The sequence below is a fragment of the Chiloscyllium punctatum genome, chromosome 6 (assembly GCF_047496795.1).
Source record: "Chiloscyllium punctatum isolate Juve2018m chromosome 6, sChiPun1.3, whole genome shotgun sequence".
Taxonomy (NCBI): domain Eukaryota; kingdom Metazoa; phylum Chordata; class Chondrichthyes; order Orectolobiformes; family Hemiscylliidae; genus Chiloscyllium; species Chiloscyllium punctatum.
The window spans coordinates 40,651,451-40,676,731 of record NC_092744.1 but is presented as its reverse complement, the minus strand read 5'-3'; the positions used below and the strand labels follow the sequence as shown (position 1 = coordinate 40,676,731).

Genomic DNA, 25,281 nt, shown 5'->3' with positions numbered 1-25,281 from the left:
CTTGCCTTTTCCAATGTCCATTCAAAAAACAGCCTCCAGAGTTCATGGCCATTGTTGAGTATCTTTAGGTATCTGTGCCAAAATTTACTATTTTATATTTCTGTTGCAGGTTTCCTTGCAGTGAATTTATGGATGCGCAGGAGGTTGTGAACCAGTTATGGCCAGTTCACTACATAATAAACCTTTGGGTAGAAGGCCATTCTTCATCTAACTAGCATGACTGAGTCCATGCTGCCACTGTTGCTTTCATAATAAGCACATGCTGATCAAATTAGCACACTACAGACTCTCTGAATTGGTGACCTTGTTCTGGTAAAAGATGTTGAGGATGGGTCTGAGATGAAGATGATGGAAACTATTCAGCTTTTGGGCCTTCCTAGCATATATTGTCCAGGTCTCTCAACAGTACAGGAATACACTGAAGACATTGAAAGCTTAGTAGATGTGCAGTCCTTCCTGATGAAAGGCTTTTGCCCAAATGTCGATTTTCCTGCTCCTAGGATGCTGCCTGAACTGCACAGCTTTTCCAGCACCATTCTAATCTAGTGCAGTTTTGTGTTCTCAATCAAGTTCCTACTGTGACACATTCTCTTATTTTGGACATAACAGCTGCAACATTGCAATGTGCATGCTGATTTCAGCATCAAGTGACATAATGTTTGTGACTTTGGAACTAAATGAGGTGAACCAATCATCAATGGCCAGCATCATCAATGGTAGTACATATCCATGACTGATGTGAGTTTAACACACGAGTTCTTAAATTCACTAAAGATGAAGTGTCGACAATATTGTCTTTGTCTTCTACTCTTTCTCTATCCTTATACAGTATGCATATTTTATCTGGTTTGTTCTTAGTATCCTGCACCAAGTTTTGCAACACAGTTTCTCCATTCACAGATCTTCTAATTTTTCTTTTTACACATCCTGCGCTGTATACTGCTTTTTCTTTCCCATGTGTTGCCTATTATCTCTCCTCTACTAAAGGCAAAATTAAAGGATACACCTTTAACTAATACATTTAGTGAGAAACTCAATAGCACAATCCTGATTTTATATCCTGTATAATGGGGAAAATTTTGATTAAGTTAAAGCAGTCGGAAAACTGACTTTTTGAGAACAGTATTGATTGTAAACTCCAGCTCATTTTGTTCTGTAAAAGCAGTATCCCACCTTACCCTGTGCTGTAAAGTTTTATGATTCCATGAATGTTCAAACCAAAATACTCCTTGATTCTGGAATGAGGCTTAAATCCACATCTTATTGGCTCTTAACTGAGCCAAACCAAACACATGATACCAACTGACACACCTTCCAAAATATGTCTTTAGAAAGAGGTCAATTGCATGGGAGTTATATAGTAGTGAACTCTGTATTACTCACACAATCAACAGTCGTGTGAATACATAATACATAGTTTGGTATGAAAACTGACTTTATGTTCTTGCTTTGGAGGACTGAAGTCTGATATATCGGATTCCTGTATGAAGAAAATACTTTGTTCATTTCAAATTGAGTCCTCACCATCCAGACTCAGATTCCATGAACAGCTAGATCCTCAAAGCATTATGTAATAATTTCTCAAATGAACTACTTCCAAAGCTGGTCAAATTTTCAGTCTTATTTTCAGTTTCTAACAAAATGCATAAATCAAATCTACTGTAATGGCCAAATAACACAGCATTCAAATTTATTTTTATATTTTTATTGTACTTGCCGTAAATCTTTACGTTTTTGCAATTCTTCTTTCGCGATAGTCCATGGTAGAGATTTTGGTAGACAGTCCAGTACCTCATCAGGGAAATCAGAGAAATCCACATCATACTCAGTAAGGATGCCCTCAGTTTCAGGTTCAATTTCACCTGCTTGTCCAAGACTTTTGGTCAAATGCCTGTTTACAATCAAACACAAAACAAGCTAGGTTGTACTATGCATTTCACTTCATCATTAATTTTCTTACTTACCATTAGTTTCTAAGGATCTCAAACCTTTAATAGATTTGACGTGATTAGCCAAATTGGTTAGGTTAAGTATTAAATCACAGCTAACAATAGATCAACTTCTTTGCATCATTAGATTCATTAACTCTACATTATGTCAACTTTTAAGGCTTCTGGATTACTTGCCTTTATTAGCTGAGGCACTGAATATAACAGCAGAAACGTTTTAATGGAGCTGTATCAGACATAAGTCAGGCCATATGTGGACTGCAATTCTGGTCGCCACACAACAAGAAGGATATGATTGCATTATACAAATTACAGAAGTGATTCACCAGGATATTGCCTAAGCTGGAGCTTTTCAGCTCTGAAGGGAATACTAGATAGGCTTGAGTTGTTTTGCTTAGAGCAGAGAAGACTGAGGGACAACCGACTGTGATATATAAAATTACAGGGTAGATAGGAGGAAACTTTACTCTTCAGTACAGGGATCAATAGTCGGGGCATATATTTAAGATAAAGAGAAAGAGGAATTAAACAACATTTTTTCACTCAGACAATGGTGGGTATCTGGAACTTCAAATGGTAGTAGAAGCAGGAACTATCACAAAAGCACGGTGGCTCAGTGGTTAGCACTTCTGCCTCACAGCACCAGACTCCCGGTCTTATTCCAACCTCGGGCGATTGTCTGTGTGGAATTTGCACGTTCTCCCTGTGTCTGTGTGGGTTTCTGCCAGGTGCTTGGTTTTCTTCCACAGTCCAAAGATGTGCAAGTTTGATGGATTGGCTGTGCTAAAATGCCCATTGAGTTCAGGGGTGTGTAGGTTAGGTGTATTAGCCATGGGAAATGCAGGTTTTCGGGTAAGGGGACGAGTCTGGGTGAGATGCTTTTCGGAAGGTTAGTGTAGATTAGTTGGGCCGGATGGCCTGCTTCCACACTGTGGGGGTTCTCTCATTCTAATATTTAGCAAGTATTTAGATAGTCACAAAGCACCATACCTTGCACAGGCCAAATGCTGGGGAAAGTATATAGGTGCTTGATGACTGGCAATGGTTACATCGGTGTTAATCAGAGACCAGGAATGTTGAAATAAAACCCTGAAGAGGTACTTAAAGCTGTGTACATTGAAGTCAAGGTATGCAAGAATCTTCCTGGAGCGAGATCTGCAGTTCCAGTCTAAACATTGAAGTCACAAGTCACAAGAGACTTTAACCTACAGAGTTTTCAGATACAGGGAATCAGGGATAAGTATTGTACACATAGTATTTTGGATGGTGTGTGGGGCTGTGCTTTGGGAACTATACTGTTGCTGTCTTGTTCCTTCTCAATTTATAAAGGTGTGTTTTGAGATTAACGAGTCATAGAGATGTACAGCACGGAAATAGACCCTTCGGTCCAACTTATCCATGCCGTCCAGATATCTCAACCCAATCTAGTCCCACCTGCCAGCACCCAGCCCATATTCTTCCAAACCCTTCCTATTCATATACCCATCCATATGCCTTTTAAATGTTGCAATTGACCTAGTCTCCACCACTTCCTCCGGCAGCTCGTTCCATACACGTACCACCCTCTCCATGAAAAAGTTCCCCCTTAGGTCTCTTTAATATCCTTTCCCTCTCACCCTAAAACTATGCCCTCTAGTTCTGGACTCCACCATCCCAAGGAAGAGACTTTGTCTATTTATATTATCCATGCCCATGATTTTATAAACCTCCATAAGGTCACCCCTCAGCCTCCAATGCTCCAGGGAAAACAGCCCTAGCCTATTCAATCTCTTCCTGTAGCTCAAATCCTCCAACCCTGGAAACATCCTTGTGAATCTTTTCTGAACCCTTTCAAGAGATTATACTTTTACTGTGTGGTTAAAAATTGTTGAATTTGTATTATAATTAGTTTGATTTATTCTATTTTATCTTCATTCCTTTTGTTTATAAACTTCTGTTTATTGTTAGAGCGAAATGCTACAATGCTACTGCATTTCGCTCTAAGGTTTCAATAAGAGACCATGTTGTTCAAAACAAAACAAATTCAAATATGATCTGTCAAGCTAAGTTTCAGTCTGGGATTTGACGTACTGAGTAGTAATAACATCAATTGGGAACATAGTTTTAAAATAAGGGCTCTCCTGTTTAATACAAAAACGTGGAGAAATTTCTCCTCAGGGAATTAAGTGTTTTTGTAATTTCCATCCATAGAGAGCTATGGATGCTGGATCATTGAATATTTTCAGTGTTGCATTGGACAGGTTTTTGATCTGCAAGAGAGCTCAGGGATTTGGGGAATGTTATGTTATCATCTTTAGAGTGATGTCTCTTAAAAGACATACAAATAAGCCAAGTACCTCGATGTTGACCACAGGATCTGAATACTGCAGCATACGAGGCATAATGTGTCACTGGAAATTACTCTAGGGTATATATAGTTTAGCTGTAGCTGCTCAAATTATTCACACAGTTAAGTAAAATAAGAACATATTTACTGAGGGCAGGCATAAAAGTGAAGTTGAGATCACATCAGAACAGCCACAATTTTATTAACTAGTGGAACAGGCTTGAGAGATTATTTGACCTACTTCATGCTCCTCCTTCTTATATAAGTACTAATTGAGAACAAACATTTCTTTCAATAGCATACCTCAAGGTTCATCAGGCACTAAAATGAAGGTATTTTCTGACAGAAATTTGTTATAATTTAGTAGACATTAAAAAGACAATTATGTTTGATCAAATTGCTTAAGCATCATCATTTAGACACAATAGTGGAAACTTCTGTATACAATGCAAAACTCTGCTAATTATTAGTATTTCTGTTTAAATTATGCATAATTTAACAGCAAATTGTTCCTACCCATCTGCAAAACTACTGTCATCCCTCCAATCCACAATACGGCAAATAAAAAGAACGTTCTCATAATCTGAAGGCCTAGCCATAAAGTCCTTTGGGCATTCTTCTGAAGGAACCAAGATTCGAGGTACTCTGTGATCAACAGGTGAAAACATGAAGAACCTCCTGTAAAGTTCACTGCTTTTGTCAGGTAATGGTTTGATAAATCCAGTCACAGCTCTGGAATGTTTCTTTTCCACAATATAAATTACCTATATGCATGAGAAAAATAATAGTGGCATTCTTTAGTCTTTAGCCATTTTCACATCTACAAGCAAATCAGGAATAACATTTTTTGAACAAGCATTCAACATTTCACTGTGAACTGAAATAACTTGCTAACAGATTAATGTAGTAGGTGCTCACAAGTTATCCCTTCACAAAAGGAAAATTGAACTTTAGCAAAGCACAGTAGGGAAAAACGTACCCTGTGCATTGAAGAGATTTAACTTTCGAAAGCAAGATTAATGACTGGATAATTTTCCAACGACACAGGATAGTTCAATATTGCAATGTTTAATCTTCATTAATACAATTTACACCCAGCATTCTAGATCTTTGGGTCAAATGTGGGTGGCACGGTGGCACAGTGGTTAGCACTGCTGCCTCACAGTGCCAGAGACCCGGGTTCAAGTCCCGCCTCAGGCGACTGACTGTGTGGAGTTTGCACATTCTCCCAGTGTCTGCTTGGGTTTCCTCCCACAGTCCAAAAATGTGCAGGATAGGTGAATTGGCCCGTAGTGTTAGTGGAAGGGGTAAATGTAGGGGAATGGGTCTGGGTGGGTTGCGCTTTGGCGGGTCAGTGTGGACTTGTTGGGCCAAAGGGCCTGTTTCCACACTGTAAATAATCTAATCTAATAAAATTTTGGCTTGAATTGTCACAAAATAATTCACTATCCAATATGGTTGCATTGTCCCCCAGGAATGCAAAGAGCTTAAGGAACATCTCCAACATGCAGAGGGGAACATCTCCAACATGCAGAGGTGTGATTCCATCCATCCTATGATATTCTCTCACATTTTAAATGCTTCTGGCATGTTGCCATATAATTGGTGTGGGTTCCAACAATAAAGTCTAAGTTTTTCATATAGGATATTTACATTCTTTCATTTCCAATAACATCTCAGTGAAGCCATGTTGCACTTTCACTTAGACTGAAATATTCTTTCTATAATTTAGAGCCCATTACTGTATATAACACTCTGAGGTCTTGAAGCTTTTTTTTTGCATAAGATCAGCATAACCTCTAAATATTTATCATGTACCCCATGATAAAGCTTAGAATGTTGTGACTTTTTTCTTTGTTTACAATCTTAACCAACCTGAGGTACGATCATTTATGTTTTGGAAATCTGTAATCCTAAATTCCAACACTCTTCACAGCAGTAAGCCCACTTCTGTTCACAACCTAATTATGGCTGAACTTTTGTCTAAAATGTAACCTCTTGCTGACACTGAATTTCACCTGCTACTCTTCAGCTCATTCTGGCATCTCTTCAATATCGATTTAAAGCTTCTGTTGGTTTTCTAAAGAATTAAACAGACTAATTTTTTGGAATTATCTGTAAATTCCAACACCACTTCCAACAGGGCTATATCCACATCAATAGTATAAAGTGAACATTAATCGCCCCAGAACTGAATTTGCTGGGAAATCCCAAATCATTCCTAATTAATTAAAAAAAGCCTTTAAATCCTGCAGTACTATTGAAGACTTGTACTCAAGGTCAAGCCACACTCCTAGTCACACTCCAAGCAACATGCCTTTCTAGTGCAGCTACAACACAAGCATCTACATGGCCATGTTCAAAACTGCCCAACACGTTCTGTACACAAAACGTAGGACAAATCCAACCTGGCCAATTATAGTACCCACAAATACAACTCCTAACCAGTGGAATTTCAGAGCTGACAGCTCCCAAAGGAGCTGTTTCTGGTGGAGCGCCAGAGACCTGGGTTCAATTCCCACCTCAGGCGACTGATTGTGTGGAGTTTACACATTCTGTGTCTGCGTGGGTTTCCTCCAGGAGCTCCGGTTTCCTCGCTCAATCCAAAGATATGCAGCTCAGGTGAATTGGCCATACTAAATTGCCCGTAGTGTTAGGTAAAGGGGTAAATGTATGGGTGGGTTGCGCTTCGGCGGGTCGGTGTGGATTTGTTGGGTTGAAGGGCCTTACATCTAATCTAATATGTAAGTAATCTAATCTAATCTAATAGTATCATTAGTCTACTCTTGATCATCAGTCAAGTGAGGAAGGAGACATTCACAGTGCTATCAAGCAGTAATGGTTTAGTAAAAACATATTGGCTGATATTCAGTCTGGTAACTGTCAGAGCCACTCAGCTTCTGATCTCACTACAACCTTAGTTCTGAAGTGCTGAACTCGAGAGGTGAAATGAGAGCAACTGCCATTGACACGAAGGCTGAATTTGATCTAGTGAGGCATCAAGGAGCCGTGGCAAAACTAGTCAATGAAAATCACGGGAAAACTCTCGCTGGTTGGAGTCATACCTTGCATACAGAAAAATGATTGTGGTTGTTGGAGGTCAGTCATCTCAGCTCTAAGATATCACTTTCCTCAAGGTAGTGTTCTAGGCCAACATCTCCTGCTGCTTTATTATTGACCTTAAGGTCAGACTGGGCATAGTCACGTAATGTCACCATGTTCAGCATTTGCAATTCCTTAGATAATAAAAGTAGTCTATGTCCAAATGCAGCAAAACTGAGACAATATCCAGGCCTGAACTGACAACTGACAGGTACTATTCATGCCATACAATTGCCAAGCGATGAACATCTCCAACAAGACAGAATCTAACTAACATCCACTGACATTCAATAACATGACCATCATCAAATCCTTCTCCAACAGCATCCTGGGGATTACTGTTGACCAGAAACTGTACCCGACCAGCTACATAAATAGTGTGGCTTTCAAGAGGCTAGAAATTTTTCAGCAAATAACTCCTGACTCCCATAGCCTGTCCACCATCTACAAGGTACACATCAGAAGTGTGATGAAATATTCCCACTTGCCTGGATGATCTAGCTCTAATAGGTCAAGAAGCTGGATAGAGCTACCTGCTTGATTGGCACCATTTCCAATACATTCACTTCCTCCAGTCACAGTTGTGTGAACTATCTACAAGATGCAGTGCAGAAATTCACCAAAGATCCATTTACACCACTTTCTAACCTGTGACCTCTACCATCTAGAAAGACAAGGACAGCAACAATGTGGGAGCAGCACCAGCTGCAAGTTCCTCTCCAAGCCACTTACCATCCTCACTTGGAAATATATTGTCTTCCTTCAGCATCATTGGGTCAAATCCTGGAATTCCCTCCCTTACAGCATTGTGGGCAGTCCTATTGCATTTTTCTCCCTAACTGCCAATTGGACTGACATGGTATTCAGACAATTCTGAACTAGTACTACTAAATCCTTTTGTGGTTTTGATTTCTGAAGCCTTTCCCCATTTACAAAATATAGAACAACCTCAATTATCCAAACAAGACGGGTGGGGAGTATTTTGTTTGATAACAGATTGTTCAGATAATGGAAAGCATTTTTATGGGATCTTGAGAACATCAATTATCTGAAATTCGGACAACTGATCTTTGGATAATTGAGGTTGTTCTGTAGTCTACACCTCTATCCTTCCTACCAAAGTATATAACCTCACACTTTCCCACACTGTATTCCATCTGTCACTTATTTGCCCACTCTCCTAACCTGCCCAAGTCCTTCTGCAGCCTCCCTGCCTCTTCAACACTACCTGTTCCTCCACTTATCTTTGTGCCATCTGAAAACTTAGCAACAATGCCCTCAGTTCCTTCATCTAAATGGTTAATGTATAACGTGAATAGTTTTGGGCATAACACCTGCTGCCATCCTGAAAAACACCACGTTATCCTCATCTCTGCCTTCAGCTAGTCAGCCAATCCTCTATCCATGTCCCTATCAGCATTGTCTCTTATTTAGTAGCCTCCTGTCAAAGGCCTTTTGGAAATCCAAACAGATCACATACACTGGCTCTACTTTGTGTAACGTGCTCATTACCTCCTCAAATAGTTCTAATACATTTGTCAGGTGTGTGCTTCCCATGATTAAGCTGTGCTGTCTCAGCCCTATTTTACCATGCACTTCCAAGTATTCTAGAATCTCATCCTTCATAACAGACTCTAAAATCTTACCGAGGACTGAGGTCAGGCTAACTGGCCTGTAGTTTCATGTCATCTACCTCCCTCCCTTCTTAAACAGGGGTGTTACCTTAGCCATTTTCCAGTCCTCTGGTACACTCACCGACTCCAGTGATACATTAAGGATCACCATAAACACCTCCACAATATCCTCAACTGTCTCCTTCAGAACTCTATGATGTCCAGGTTGTTTATCCACCTTCAGACCTTTCAGATTTCCTTGCACCTTCTCCATACTAACCTCAACATCCTACCTGGCCCCAAAGAAAAGTTCTATCCCATATGCATTTAGTCCATCACCTAAAACCACTAACATTGACCTCAATAATATCGCACATCCTCCCTCTCTCTGTTCACCTGGTTTTATATCCCTCACCCATGCCCTGATTATCTCTGGAATAGTCAAGTCATATCTAATGTTCTCCTGCTGGCTTCCCATTCTCCGTAAACTTGAGTTCATTTACAATTCTGCTGCTATCATACTCACAAATGTCTGCTGGCATCATTTTTACAAGCTTCAACATTGCTTTCACAACCTTGAGTAGTTCAGCCCCAGCAAACTCAGCAACCTCTCATAGTCTTACAACAGTCATGCCCACCACACCCTCTGTCTCACCCCACCCACGTAAGATATCTGCTCTTCTCCAATTCTGGCCTCTTTCACATTCTGCTTACATGTAATATAAAATTGATGAATTGAAACTAAGTTGCTCACAATTTTTATCACATACTGAAATAATTAAGAATACATCAATGCTTCAATAGTATTTCATAAATCCGTGAACAACAGGGAGAAAACTTTCAAAAGCATGCTTGAATTGGGATGGAGTAGAAATAAAGAAGAAATCAAGAAAATGTTTCCAACAATTAAAGAAATTCCTATTAACAATAGGTAACAAGATCAGTCATTTAATTCCGAGGTCCTGATCTGCAGGGTCAAACATGACAAAAACTATCAAAATTGGCTACAAAAACACGTTTACTCCAGTATTAAAGTTGGCATTAAAAATAGGTTTCAAAATCAAACAATAAGTCAATGGAAAATAGAGGAAAATGGAAGAATGAGGGAGATAAAAAGGCAGCCATTTCTTGAACAGGACAAGCTATTTTCAAAAGATCTAGAGTTGCCTGCAAGTTACTGTAACTTCAGACCATCAGCCATGTGTAGATGATTGAAACAAAATCAGGTAAACTTTTCATGTGTATTTACCTTGCCCGTTTTTTGAAGAAATCTATCTGGAATGCTTGAATCATTTACAAGATTGCAATGTCTTCCGAGTTTCAAAGTTTGTGTTCTGGCAGCACTCTTATCAACCGTCTGTGTTCCACTACATCCAGTAGCTATAAAAATCAATGTTTGTATAATTACAATTTCATATAAATTGGAATGTTTCACTTTGTTCTTTTGTGGAATAAAGGTCAAATTGATCAATTTTTGTTTACATTCCACATTTAAATTAAAGTTTTATCTAACTGTCAAATAAAAGAATAAATTAATGAGTATGAAGGCCTGAAGACAATACCATAAAAGTCCTAAAATTTTAACTATTTCCCAACCAAGTAACTTGCAATATATTGATGATATGTTTCAACCCAGCAACAAGTAATTTGAATCCTGCTTGACAAAGCAATGAACAACAACTCAGTTTGTACACAACTCCCACATGTTCCTGTTGGTACAGAAAATGAAAAACAAGGGAACAACTTAAAGATTTATAAACAATAACGACTATAACTGCACACAACCAAGTAAGGAATCATAGAATCCTTACAGTGCAGAAAGAGGCCATTTGCCTCAGTGAGTTAGCACCAATCCTCCAAAGAACATCCTACCCAGACCCAGACTCAGATTCCAATCCCCGTAACCCTGCATTTCCCATGGCTAACCCACCTAGGCAGCACATCCCTGGACACTATGGGCAATTTAGCATGGCCAATCCACTTAACCTGGCCTGTGGGATGAAACTGGAGCATTCACAGGAAGCCAACGCAGACATGGGATAATGTGCAAAATCCATACAGTCAGCCAAGGCTAGAATCAAACCTGGGTCCCTTATGTCATGAGGCAGCAGTGCTAACCACTGTGCCACCATGTTACCCTTGAATACAAAATAACAGATAAAATGGATATCTGAGCTACATGAATCAATAATTCAGTCTCGGTTCAGTGCACAGAAGCTTTATCTATCACGTATGGTACTGTGTGAACACAGCTTTTGGATTTTGTCATCTTGCAAGATAATGTTAAGTAATTTAATCAATCCCAAGTGAAGGAGAAATGAAAGTCGATTTTCCAGATAGCCAAACAATATTAAAAAAAACCTAGCCTGTCATCACAAAATCTAGTGGATAATTCTAGAAAGATAAAGCTTGCCCAATAACTCAACCTGGGAAAGCTTTAAAGGGACAACAACAAGTTCATTCCTAATACATGAACTGGAGGAATACAGCCAGCTCTGTTGACAATAGACCCAAATGTATTTTCAAACACACTTAAGACTAGATTTTTCTGTTGTGCTGCGGTTAAACAAAGAAGAGGTGAAGAGTGGCGGCAAATGAGAAAATAACACTCTACAGTTTTGTGCACTAAACAAATGGGCTTGATTGGGAAAAGAACCCTAAATAGCATTGCTATTCAGAAGTTTCAGTCTGGTCAAAAACCCTACATTTAACTAATATTCAGCTGAAGAGGAGAAATTAAAACAGTACCTAGGATTTCAAGGTACCACATTCTAAGTATTTGATGTGGCCAACCATCCAACTTACACGAGTTTGAGTTACACTGCAACAGTAAATAAAGATTTATTTTCCAAATGATTTCACATCAAGCTGAGACATGAACTTTAGAACCGTTTCTGAGGCAACTTTTGCCAAAACAATTTTCAAGTGCTCTTTTACTTCAGAAGCAGAAATAGATGATTACATACATGGCCTTTTTGCTGTTTATACTGGAAGTTTAACAAAAACTATGGTTCACCAGAAATATTTATGCAGCTGTGGTGTTTATTTATCCATATCAAAAACACTTGCTCACAACCCCTGGGTGAAATGCTTAAAAATTTCTTTCCAAAATCCTTTACTCATCTTCCCCACTTCCGGACCCCCACCAAAGAACGCCCCACCAACCTGTATGAATGGCATGACCCCTACTTCAAAATAAATAATTGTCTGTAAGTTATGCTCTAATTATATTAAACTGTGGATCTCAGCATGCAAATATATCACACTTCTAGCAGAACACAAATATTATGGACCTGTGTCTTAAATTTTGCATTCATAAAACAAATCATTAGTAGGAAATAAGTACACTACTGTACTTATAAAGTACTGTACTGCTAACACTAGTGAAGTTCAATACTGCAGAAACCATAAACAGGTAGTCAGTTATCAATGTCAATGATGGGGGAACAAAAATCACACAGTTGAGGAAAATAAAATTCTTCTAGACACTGTCCATTTATCAGAAAACTGAACATGCTTCTGTAAGTTAATTTGGTAACAACAGAAAATTATAAAATGTTGAAAAATAACCTGATCACACAATTTCCATGTTTCAGAAAGGTACCAAGTATCTGTTCTATGAGAAGTCTGTGTTTATGGGAAATGAGAAGCTGAAATGATCATGAAAACAAGATCAACTTGTACAACATCTACGTATGTTAAAAGAAGTATCAAGGTTTTTCACTGGAGCATCCTAAAACAAAATTTGACATCAAGCAACAGGAGGTGCTATCAGGGTAGGTAGCCTGACAAAAGCTTAGTCAAATACGTGAGAGGTATCTTAAAGAAGGAAAGACAGAAACTAAGACAGAGATGTTTAGTGACGGAATTCCACAACTTAGGAACAAGGCTGCTGAAAATTCAGCCACCCAAACAAAACAATAGAAAAAGAAGCAGGCCATACAGCCTGGAATTTGCTCCACCATTCAATGCAATCTGACAGATCTTTGACCTCCACTCTGCTTTTCAGCCCAGTCCCAATATGCTTTGATTCCTTTAGTATCAGAAAATATATTAATCTCAGTATTAAATATATGCATTAGCTAAGTATCCAGAGCCTTCAGGAGTAGAGTATCAAAGATTCACAATCCCACTATCTAAATCACCATATTTTAATCCTAAAACGACAATCCCCTGAATCTTGACTCTCCTACCAGGGTAAGAACTTCATAGCATTTGCCTTCAAGTGCCATCTCACAATCTCATACCATCTGAACAGGTTCATTCTACTTAATCTTATCTTTAAGGACAAACCTCTCATCCAAGGAATCAATCTCAAGAACTTTCAGCATTGCATCTTCCACAAAGGCTAGCAACCAATTTAGGGACAGAGACAATAACTGTACATAAGTAATCCTGGCACATTTTCATCATAGCTTTGCATAATTGCAGTAAAACCACCATGATAGTATTTTACACACCCGCAATCAAGTGCAATATACTATGGTATTCTTAATTGCCAGCTGGGCTTGCACCTTAACATTGTGCTTCCCTGACTGGAGAGCCTAGAAAAGAGGGCAATGGTCTTAGGAAAAGGAGTTGGTCATTCAATCTGAGATTATACCTTACTCGCTCAGAATATCGTGCATCTTTGAAATTCTCTACCAAAAAGGAGGTAGATAGAATTCAGACCCAGTAAGACACCCAAATAAACCTTATTGAATGGCCTATTCCTGTTCCTATCGCTATGTTAATGTATTGTCATGATAAACTTCAGAAAAGATGGAAGAAATATTCCAATAACTGAAATAAGTGCATTTCATTGAAAGCTAACTTACACAGCACAAATAATTTGATAATATTACCATATCACAAATGTTTCTCAAGTCACTGATAAAAGATAAAAATACAAATCTGATATAAAACTATAGTTTAAAAATTACGTCAAAATTAACTTCAATATTTAAAAATAACGCAAAGGTCCATGTAGATTCTGATTTCATCAGTCAAGTAACAATTTTGTGTGGTTTTGCATAATTTGCAAATACTCTACTAGAAATAGTTTGTTCTTGTGTTAATTTCCTTGCAACTTTCAATTCTCATTCTTCAAAGTGAAAGCTCAGATTAGATAGATGTTTGCAAAGCCATTGCTTCTTTCCAGTCACCCTCCGTGGTTTAATCACACAGTGTGATAATCTCTTGCACTAACAGGTAAACAGTCTCCTGCAGTAACTAAAATTAGAACTGCCAATAAAGTAATGACATTTACATCACAAGCAAACTAGTGGTAATTATAATTTTAAACATTGCAACTTTATTTATAGTCTTATCAAAAAAGAAAGTAACATTTAAATATTGTTTCAATATAGAAAGCAATTAACAGCCTTAAACATCAACATCACTTTGCCTGACAAAGGAGCAGGGCTCCAAAAGCGTTTGTGATTCAAATAAACCTGCTGGACTATAACCTGGTGTCAGGTGACTTCTGACTTTCAACATCAACTGCAGGCTTTCTCCAAAAATCTCCAATGGCATTTATATAGCACCTTTAACATAAGATATCTCCAGGCACTTCACCACCATTTTAAAACAACATTCGACACCAAGCCACTTAAGTCATATTTTGATGCAAAGCTAAAGCTTGGCCAAAAGGTAGGTTTTAAGGTGTGGCTTAAAGGAAGACAGAAGTGGAGAGGTTTGGTTGGGAATCCCATAGCTTAGGAGCTCAATAGCTGAAGACAAAATCACTAATAGTGAAGCAAATAAAAAAAAGGTCATAATTGGATATTTACAAATATCTCAGAGGGTTTGAAAGGCTCAAAGAGATTAAATAGCAAGCCAACAGAGGACTTTGAGAACAAAAATTAAATTTTTACAACTGAGGACTTACATAATTTTGAGTCAGCTAGAAATGGTAAACAATACTTGCTTCAAATAAAGGCATGGGTAGCAAAGTTAAATTGTATTTGTTCATTGAATGTGGAACTGTTGTCAAGGCTAGTATCTTTTGTCCATCTTTAATTGACCTTGAGGAAGTGGTGGTGGTGAGCCACCTTCAGGAATCACTGCAATCCTTGTCATTTAGTCACATCCATAGTGATGTTGGGAAGGGATAGCAGGAATTTGGCTTAGGTCAATGAAAAGTACAGCGATATAGTTTTAAATAAAGATGAATATTTGATTTAGAAAAGACTTGCAATTAATTTGGAGGACCTCAAATTTACAGAGAAAAGAATCTGGAAGCAGGTCAACAGTTTGTTGAAACAGAAAGTCTTTGGGTTATTGGTAAATTGGGTTATAAATAGCAGGTCTAAATAAAGAGTGGGAATTGGTGCAAGCTCAGTGGGCTGAAGGGCCTGTTCCTATGCTGTAATGCTTTGTAATGAGAACAGAAAAAAGGCATTCATTAGCCACAAAGCTGAAAGAAGGGTGGTGTCCAATGTCAGAAAGATAGACGTTTTGACTAAATATCCTCACACCCTATTTCCTGCAAGTTCTTCATTCCATTCTTCCACTTTCCCCATCTCCATTGCATCTGTTCTGATTTTACCAGCTTGCACAAGGGTACCTCCAACACATCCTTCTCTTTCAACAAAGGATATCTCACAGTGGGTGACAGGGTTCTCAGCCATGTCCAATACATTTCTCACACTTCTGTTCTCTTCTTTCTCCTCTCTCCCAGAATGATAGGATTACTCTTACCCTCACTTTCCACCAATAGCCTCCACATTGAAAGGATCCTCCACTACTCATGTGACAACAAACTCAGCTTCTCTCCTTTCCCCTGTTTAACATTCCATTTGTGACACCCTGGTCCACTCCTCCATCACTTCCTCACCCTTCCATTTTCCCATGCAATTGCAGAAGGTATAACTCTTGCCCGTTTAACTCCTCCTTCTTAACTGTCCAAGGCCAGAACCACATCTTCCAGGTGAAGCTGCAGTTTACTTGTGCTTCTTTCAATCTAGTCTTCCTCATTCACCGTTACCAATGCACTCTCCTCTATATTGGATACAGGAAATATAGACCTGCTTTCCAGGATACCTCAACTCTGTCCTTAAGAATGCCCCCAACCTTACAATTGTTTGCAATATCAACACACATTTTGCCCTCATAATAGCATTTCTGTCTTGGACCCACAGCAATGCTCCAGCAAAGCCCATTGCAAGCTGGAGGAACAATACCTCATTTTCAGCTTAAGCAATCATACAGCTTTCAAGTAAACATTGAGTTCAACAACTTCAGAGCTTAAACCTGTCATTCATTTTGATTACACCCCCTTTGCCCTCAACCATATCTTCTTTGCAATGATTTGCTCTCAACAAAGGTGACCCATTTTCTTGCATTTATATCCATCCTCTACTACTATTAACACTCTTTTTGTCTTTTGCTCTGTGCTCCACTTCCCCTTAATCAACAGAATAGAAAACACTGTTTACCAGCCGATGCTGCCAGTTCTCCTGCACTTTGATTTTATTTCGGTTCTCCAGTGCACAGTACTTTGCTTCCATTTGTTAGAGATGGAAACAGACAGTTTTAGTAATGGTGCAGATGTGTGCTCAAAACTTCAGCTCCCAGTTAAATATAATCCCAAGGTTGCAAACAGACAGTTCAGCCTTAGGTGGTTGCTATAGAGAGGGTCAGAGCTTAAACATGTGAACAGAGTTTGCAATAGTGACCAAAGGCTATGGCTTTAGTCTTCCCAATATTTAATTGAAGAGAATCTATACTCATCTAATACTGGCTGTTTAACAAACAATATGATAATCTGATGACAGTGAGGATTCCACAGAGGTGCAGCTAGATGAGAAATTGGGGATTCCAAGCCTAGATCCATGGGGGACAGAAGAGGCAGTGGTATAGTGCCGCATCAGGAAGGGAAGCCATTGCGGGTGATACTCTTAATCAGAGTAGATAAAGAGGAATGAAGTTCCACCCAGCTGGATGACAATGGAGGAAACTAGTGTAATAAAATATGCTAAAGGCTGCAGACAGAAGAGGAAGGATAGCTTAATCTTTGGCACAGTCATAGTGGGTCGTTTGCAACTTTGATGATAGGCACTGAAAACAAAAACTGCTGGAAATCACAGGTCAAGCAACATTCATAGACAGAGAGGAAGCTAATGTTTGGAATGTAGATGACTCTTCATCAGACCTGACGTCAAGTGAGGAGGGGGCAGCATTTATGCAATGTTGCGAGTGGAGTGCCGGGATAGAAAGAATGTAGATAGCGCAGATTAAATGATTGTAATAGGAGAATGGCAGAATATTGGTGTGTCTAACTGCCAAACTGGAAAGAACAGACAGTCCCACTGGAGTGGGAGGGACGGGAGAGAGGACATAGAGACAGAGAATGTAACAAGTAAAGCTAAACAAAAGGGAAGGAATGGGAGTAAGTTCACAATCTGAAGATGTTGAACTCAACAGTAAGACCAAAGGTTGTCAAGCGCCCAGTCTGAAGATAGATGTTGCTCCTCCAGTTTTGACTGTGATTCACTGGTGCATTGCAGCATGCTGAGGACAGACAAGTGGGCATGCCAGCAGGATGCTATATTAAAATAACCAGCTACGGGAAAGTTAAGGTCTTGTTTGCGCACGGACCAGAGATGCCCTGCAAAATGGTCACCTAGTCTGCATTTGCTTTCTCCAATGCACAGTTAGCCACGTTGGTGCAGTGGATACAATATACCAGTCTGGAGGAGGTACAGGTGAAATGCTGCTCCACCTGTAAAGACTGCCATGAGAAATGCAGATGGGGGAATATCTTTTGTTGGGAACTGATTAAGCCCTTGAAGTGTATATAAGGTAGACAAGCAGGAGGCTGGAAGAATGCATCAAGTGTCCTTACCTACCACCCACCAGTCTCCACATCCAACGTATCATTTTTAAACACTTCTGCCAACTCCAACTAGACCCACCCCTCTCTGCCTTCCACAAGGACCGTTCCGTTCGTGAATCCTTAGTTTGTGACACTCTCCCCCGAACCCCCAGGTACCTTGGCCCGTAGCCGGAAAAGATGCAAAACCTGCCAATATATCAACCCCTTCACCTCCATCCAGGGGCCCAAACAGTCCTTCCAGATGAGAAAGAGGTGCACCTGCCTCTTCTCCATCTAATATACTGTATCCAGTGTTCCAAATGTGGTCTTCGCTACATCGGGGAGACCAAACTCTAATTCAGGGCACATTTTGCCAAGCATCTCAGCCAGGCCTGCAGGAGCTGACCTGACCTCCCAGTCACCACCCATTTTAATTCCTCTTCCACTCCCTTTCCAACATGATGATCCTTGGCCTCCTCCATTGCCACAGAGAATCAGACTGCAAATTGGAGGAACAACACCTCATCTTCCGCCTGGTCAGCCTACAGTCCAGAAGACCCAACATTGAATTCTCCAATTTCAAATAACCTTCCTTCCCATCCCTATACTCCCCTCTCTTCCATTCCTCTGATCAACCCTTCCTTCTAATACCAACCGATTCATTCCTCCCATCAACCAAGCCGTACCCTCTACCTGTGTTCATCTATCCCCACTTCACCACCCTGCGCTCCCTCCACCATCCCCTTTATCTGTAGCTCCCCTTACACCCAAGTCCTGAAGAAGGGTTACACCTGAAACGGTGACTTCTCCACCTCTTGATGAGGCCTGGCTTGCTGAGTTCTTCCAGCCTCCTGCTTGAAGTATACAAGGCAAATAGGAAAGAACTTAAACAAGAAATTAGAAGGGCAAAAAGGAATCATGAAATTTCATTAGCAAACAGGAGTACAGAGAATCATACGGCTTTTTATACATATATTAAAAGCAACAGGGTAGGCAGGGGAAGGGCTGGCCCACTAAATGACAAAGAAGGGAATCTATCTGTGCAGCCAGAAGAGGCAGGGGAGGTCCAAAGCAAGCACTTTGTGTCTGTATTCACCAAAGAGAAAGAATTGGTGGAGGATGATCTCAAAGAAGGAAGTATCGAATTTCTCAGCCAAGTTGCTATGAGAAAGGAAGAGGTGTTGTGCATCTTAAGAAGTATTAAGGTAGGTAAGTCCCCGGATCCTGATGGGATCTATCCCAGAATACTGAGTAAGGCAAGAGAACAAATTGGTGGAATATTGACAGACATCTTTGTATCCTTTTGGCCACAGGTGAGGTCCCAGAGGACTGGAGAATAGCCATTGCTTAAAGGGTAGCAGGGATAATCCAGGAAATTATCGGCCTGTGAGCCTCACATCAACTGTAGGGAAATTATTGGAAAAGATTTTCAGGGTCAAGATCTATACGCATTTAGAAGCAAATGGACTTATTAGAATAGACAGCATGATCTTGTGCAGGGATTGTGCCCCATTAACTTAATCAAGTTTTTTGAGGAGATGAAGAAGATGATTGATGAGGGAAAAACGATTAATGTTGTCAACATGGACTTCAGTAAAGCTTTTGTCAAAATTTCTCGTGTAAGACTGGTACAAAAGGTGAAGTCAGATTGCATCAGGGTGAGCTGGCAAGATGAATACAAAACTAGCTGAGTCGTCTGAGACAGAGGGTAGCAGTGGAAGGATGCTTTTCTGAATGGAGGGTTGTGACTAGTGGTGTTCCACACGGATCAGTACTGGGACTTCTGCTGTTTGTGGTCTATATAAATAATTTGAAGGAAAATGTAGCTGGTCTAATTAGTACGTTTGTGGGCAATACACAGATTGGCGGAGTTGCGAATAGTGAAGAGGATTTTTAGAGGATACAACAAGATATAGATCAGTTGGAGGCATGGGCAGAAAAAATAGCAAATGGAAATTAATCCTGACAAATCTGACGTGATGCATTTTGGAAGGTTAAGTATAGGTGAAAATTGTACAATGAATGGCAGATCTTGGATACTAATTGCCAACTGTTTAAATCTGCTGGGATCTTTTGTACCCCAAATCTGTTCAAATCTCCACCAATCCATCTAGGTCCTGGACTTGATCCATCCAGATCCATCTAAAACTGTCCAAATCCCAGACTGGATCTATCTAAACCTGTCCAAATCCAAGACAAGCTCTCAAACTCATGGAGGTTGAACTCCTCTGTTAATTCAAACCAAACACCCAGAAAAGCTCACCTCACCTCGTAATCTATTAAAAAAAGAGTGACAGAGAACTCCTAATTTCCACTACTTAAAGAAAAAAAATATTTTCCTAACTCTAATAGTGAGCACTTAACAAATAATTATTAACAAATCTAAACCCCTCCTTATTCTTCAATACTTATTATCTTAACCCCAACTCTATAAAAAAAAATGCTGTTCCAGTAACACACTTATTAAACATTACATTAACTTAGTCTCAAAACAACACAGTCTTTGTCTTCTCTGGGATCTTTAATCTATTAGCTGTTGATCTCCCAGGGTCATCATCTTTCTTTTTAATGTGAGTGAGTTTTACATGAAAAGATACCTTTGATAGAGAACATTTTTTAATTTCTTTGAGAGCAAGATGTTAGGTGGGCAGTTAGCTCTCTGATTCTACGGCAGTTTCTTATATTCTCAATCTTAGTGATAAGGAGATCCATGAGGTGCTCACATCTATTAGTGGTTCGATAACAGCATGTCAAAGCTAGTTTTAAGGAAAATATGAGCAAGCTTTGTTCTATAAAGCTTGAGAGGGGAATATGAGGGCATAGTAACCTAAATCAAGTTTCAATTGGTTTAAAACCACATGGCTGGGGTGGGGGGAGGGGGGGGGGGCCTCGGGGGCGGTGTTGGATGGGGTTGGGGTGGGGATGGGGGCGGTGTTGGGTGGATTTGGGGAGCGGGTGGGGGCGGTGTTGGATGAGTTTGGGGACGGGCAGGGAGCAGTGTTTTGTCGGGTTTGGGGGTGGGGGTGCAGTGTTGTTCGGGTTTGGGGGTCAGACAGGGGCAGGGGCGATATTGGATGGGGTTTGGGGGTGGGCAGAGACCAGGGACTTGCGTGCGGTGTGCTGCTGCCTCGTCTCCTGAATGGGGAGCGGACTGAACAGAAAACTCCAAGCCCCAGAGGAGAGGCTTTCAATCAATTAACCAAATAAACAATTATCCAAGCAAAGCAGTGCCCACCCATCTCGTTCGGATAATCGAGGTTCCTCTGTAAATGGAATTTGGCTTTTGTAGCAAGAGGATTTGAGAACAGGAGCAGGGATGTCTCACTGCAATTATACAGGGCCTTGGTGAGACCACACATGGAGTACTGTGTGCAGCTTTAGTTTCCTTATGTGAGGAAAGAAGTTCTTGCTTTGAAGGAAGTGCACAAAGGTTTATCAGACTGATTCTTGGGATGGCAGGACTGTTGTTTGAAGAGACCCTGGATCGGCTATATTCACTGGAGCTTAGAGGAACAGGGAGGAGAGAAATCGCATAGAAACCTATAAAATTCTAAAACAACTAGAGATGGTAAATGCAGGAAGGGTGTTCCTGGTGACTGGTGAGTCTAGAACCAAGCATCATACCAAGGCTTAAAGATGAGTGGTAGGCTATTTAGGATTGAGAGAAAGAAACATTTCTTCACCCAGAGCATGATGAGCCTGTGGAATTCTCTGCTATAGAATGCAGAGCAGGCCAAAACATTGAATGGTTTCAAGGAGTTAGATATAGTTCTTAGGACTAACGGGATCAAAGGGGCATGGAGAGAAAGCAGGAATATGGTAATGGGTTGGATGATCAAGCCACGATCGTGGTGAAACGGCTGAGCACTCATGAAAGCCAAATAGCCCACTCCCGCTCCTATTTTCTGAGCTGAACAAGGGGACACTCATTTAAAACAGAGATGCAAAGGAATTTATTCTCAGAAAGTAGTGATTATTTTGAATTCTCTGACCTAGAGATTTGGGGAGGCTAGAACACTAGAAGTATGTAAAGAGGAGGTAGACAGATTTTAGAAATATTAAGGAATAGAGGGCTATGAGGGCTCGCACAAAACAGGATTTGAGGCCTGGGACACATCAGCAATGACCATATAGAGTGGTGGGGAAGATTTGGGGGGTGCTCAATAGCCTTCTACTGCTCTTATTTCACCTGAGAAGCAAGATGCAAATCTCAATCATAAAATTGTCAAAAGACAAATGACAGGAAAATTCTGGTACAATAACACATTTTGCATTCATAATATTATCACATTCATATCTTGAAATAATTCCATGTACTTTTTTTACACCATGAAATTAGTACATAAGGCAACAGTTTACATCATCAATGTCAATGAACTAAAACAACAGTCAACTCAGCTTGCATTATGTTTGAAAATTTCTTTCAAGCAGTTTGAGCAGAAAATTAAATGTTGCACCTTGAATTTTAATTTGTTTTCCAACACAAAAATTGTGGAGGGAATTTTTCTTGTTACACAGGAATACTTTAAAGCTCCTAAGCATTTTTTTTAAATAAAAGGAAAAGTTGGGAGCTCAAAAAAAAGTCAAATGCAGGAGTTCAATTACAGTGACATTTTACATAAGCTGCAGATGGACTCTGTAAGTGGTCTTCTACTTCAAAGGATCAATGCCAGAATAAACAACTGTGTAAAAGTATGGTGATGTGTGAAGTTAGTTACCTAATATATTCATCATATGTAACTCAAAACAATACAATTCCTACTGAAACATTGAATTGTTGTGTGTAATGAGAGTGAGACAGATCTGAGGAGGAGCCAGATAGAAGATAAGAGAGGAAGCAAAAACAAAACAAGAAGAATCTCTTTGCAAGATAGAGAAAACGAAAGTAGAAAGCAAAAAGCAGGTAGACATAGACATGTGAAAAAGAAAGACAGAATGAAAAAGACAGATGAATGAAAATGACATTAAAAGACAAAGCAAGAGGAAGAGAGGAGGGTTACAACAATGTTCAGGACAGGGGTTTTGAAGAAAAAAGGGCAAATAGGAACATAGGAGTAGGAGTACACCATTCAGCCCCTTCAGCCTGCTCCGTCATTCTAGATCATGGCTAATCATCTAATGCAAAGCCACGGTATCATTAGAAAAAGAAAAACTATCTTGAATTTTGGAAACAACCCTTCCACACTACTCTGAGATAAAGAATTTTATCCTCTCAGTCAAGACATTCTTCCTCACCTCAGATTTAGATGGCTTGCATTTTATTCAGAAATTCTCTCTTCTGGTTCAGGAGGCTACTGCCAGGGAAATATCCTTTGTGCATCTAAAGTCTAACTGCATAAGAATTTTGCACATTTCCATGAAATTGCAATGACTCATTCTTCTCAACCTGACAGAATAATAAACTTTGCTCAGTCTCTCCTCATCAAAAAAATCCCATCATCACAGGAATCAGCTTGATGAAACTCTACTGCACTCCCTTTGGGGGTCAGTTGACTAGACAGCTGGTTTGCAATGTGGAGCAATGCCAACAGTGTGCCACGCTGGCTGAGGTTACTACGAAGGATTCTCCTTCTTAGCCTGTCCCCTCACCCCGAGGCGTAGTGACCCTCAGGTTAAATCATCACCAGTTGTCTCTCTCTAGTGAGAGAACAGTCCTATGATCTAAGGCAATGGGTTACTTGACCTTTTCTCATTGTACTCCCTCTATGACAAGAAAATCCTTCCTTAGGCAAGGTTGGTAAAATGGATATGTTGGTCCATTGCAGATGTGGTCTACCAATGTTCCATCGATCTGAAGCAAGATGTTCTTGCTGCTGGACCCAAATCATCTTATGATAAAGGCGATTATCATTGCTGGCTTGCTGCACCTGCAGTGATTATGAACAAAGACATCTTGGTCCCTTAAGATATCAACACTTTAAATCGCTTAACCTTAAGAAAAGACCTGTATCTGTGCTGACTGTACCAAAGTGATAGCCTCACATTCATCCACATTATATTCAATTTGTCAGGCTCTTTCTCATCATAAATCAATCTAAAACATATTTTTGCAACCTCTACATCATTACTTTCCCACCAAGACTTAAATCATCTGCAAACCTGGAATCATTACAATCAGACTTAACATCGAAAACATTGGTATAGATTGTGAAAGCCGAGGTCCAAGCACTGTTCTGAAGAAAGGTCACCGGACCCAAAACATTGACTTTGCTTTCTCTCCACAAATGCTGCAAGACCACTGTTGAGATTTGCCAGCAATTTCTGTTTTTGTTCCAGAGACTCCCACCTTGTTTACTAATCTCCTCAGTAGGTCTTTATCAAAAGCTTTCTGCAAACACAAATACCATATCCAATGTATTCCCCCTTAATAACTCTGCTAATAACATCCTCAAAAAACATTTAGGTTTATCAAACGTGAATTATTCTTGAATAAATATTCTGTCCAATCAGATAATTGTTTCCAAACATCCAGTAATCACATGCTCTTTAATAGATTGCAGGAAAATATGAAGTCCTGCATTTTGGAAAGGCAAATCAGAGCAGGACCTATACACTTAATGGGGAATGTTGCTGAACAAAGAGACCCTGGAGTACAGGTTCATAGTTCCTTGAAAGTGGAGTTACAGGTAGACAGAATAGTGAAACCGATGTTTGGTATACTCTGCTTTATTGGCCAGAGGATTAAGTATAGGCGTTGGGAGGTCACGATGCAGCTGTAAAGGACATAGAATCCCTACAGTGTGGAAACAGGTCCTTCAGCCCAACACGTCTACATCGACCCTTCGTACAGTAACCCACACAGACCCATTCTCCTACCCTATTTTCCTATATTTAACCCTGACCAATTTAGCATGGCCAATTCACCTAACCTGCACATTTTTGGACTGTGGGAGAAAACCGGAGAATCCAGAGGAAACCAATGCAGACACGGGGAGAACGTGCAAACTCTTACAGACAGTCCATAGAGGCTAGAATTGAACCCAGGTCCCTGGCACTGTGAGACAGCAGTGCTAACCACTGACCTACCGTGCCGCCTCTTGGTTAGGCCACTTTAGGAAAGTTGTGTCCAATTCTGGTCTTCCTCCTATCGGAAGGATGTTGTGAAACTTGAAAGGGTTCTGAAAAGATTCACAAGGATGTTGCCAGGGTTGCAGTATTTGAGTTACAGGGAGAGGCTGAATAGATAGGGCTGTTTTCCCCGGAGCATCAGAGGCTAAGGGGTGATCTTATAGAAGTTTATAAAATCATGAGGGGCATGGACTGGAATAAATAGACAAGGTCTTTTCCCTGGGGTGGGGGAGTCCAGAACCAGAAGGCATAGGTTCAGGGTGAGAGGAGAATAATTTAAAAGGGACCTAAGGGTTAACATTTTCATGCAGAGGGTGGTGAGCTATGGAATGAGCTGCCAAAGGAAGTGGTGGAAGCTGGTACAATTACAGCATTTAAAAGGCATCTGGATGGCTATATTAACAGGAAGGGTTTAGAAGGATAATG

The 25,281-nt window shown here is 40.1% G+C and overlaps 1 protein-coding gene across 3 annotated transcripts in view; it reads right to left on the bottom strand.

Annotated features, from left to right (window-relative positions):
* Positions 1 to 25,281, bottom strand: part of dis3l2 (DIS3 like 3'-5' exoribonuclease 2) — a 282,451-nt gene that overhangs the window by 168,797 nt on the left and 88,373 nt on the right. For all 3 annotated transcript variants that reach the window (XM_072572523.1, XM_072572522.1, XM_072572524.1), the window contains 3 exons: positions 10,240 to 10,370; positions 4,792 to 5,039; positions 1,718 to 1,891 (listed from right to left, as the gene is read on the bottom strand). In XM_072572523.1, coding sequence (XP_072428624.1) covers positions 1,718 to 1,891; positions 4,792 to 5,039; positions 10,240 to 10,370 — 553 coding nt within the window. The remainder of the gene's footprint in view (positions 1 to 1,717; positions 1,892 to 4,791; positions 5,040 to 10,239; positions 10,371 to 25,281) is intronic.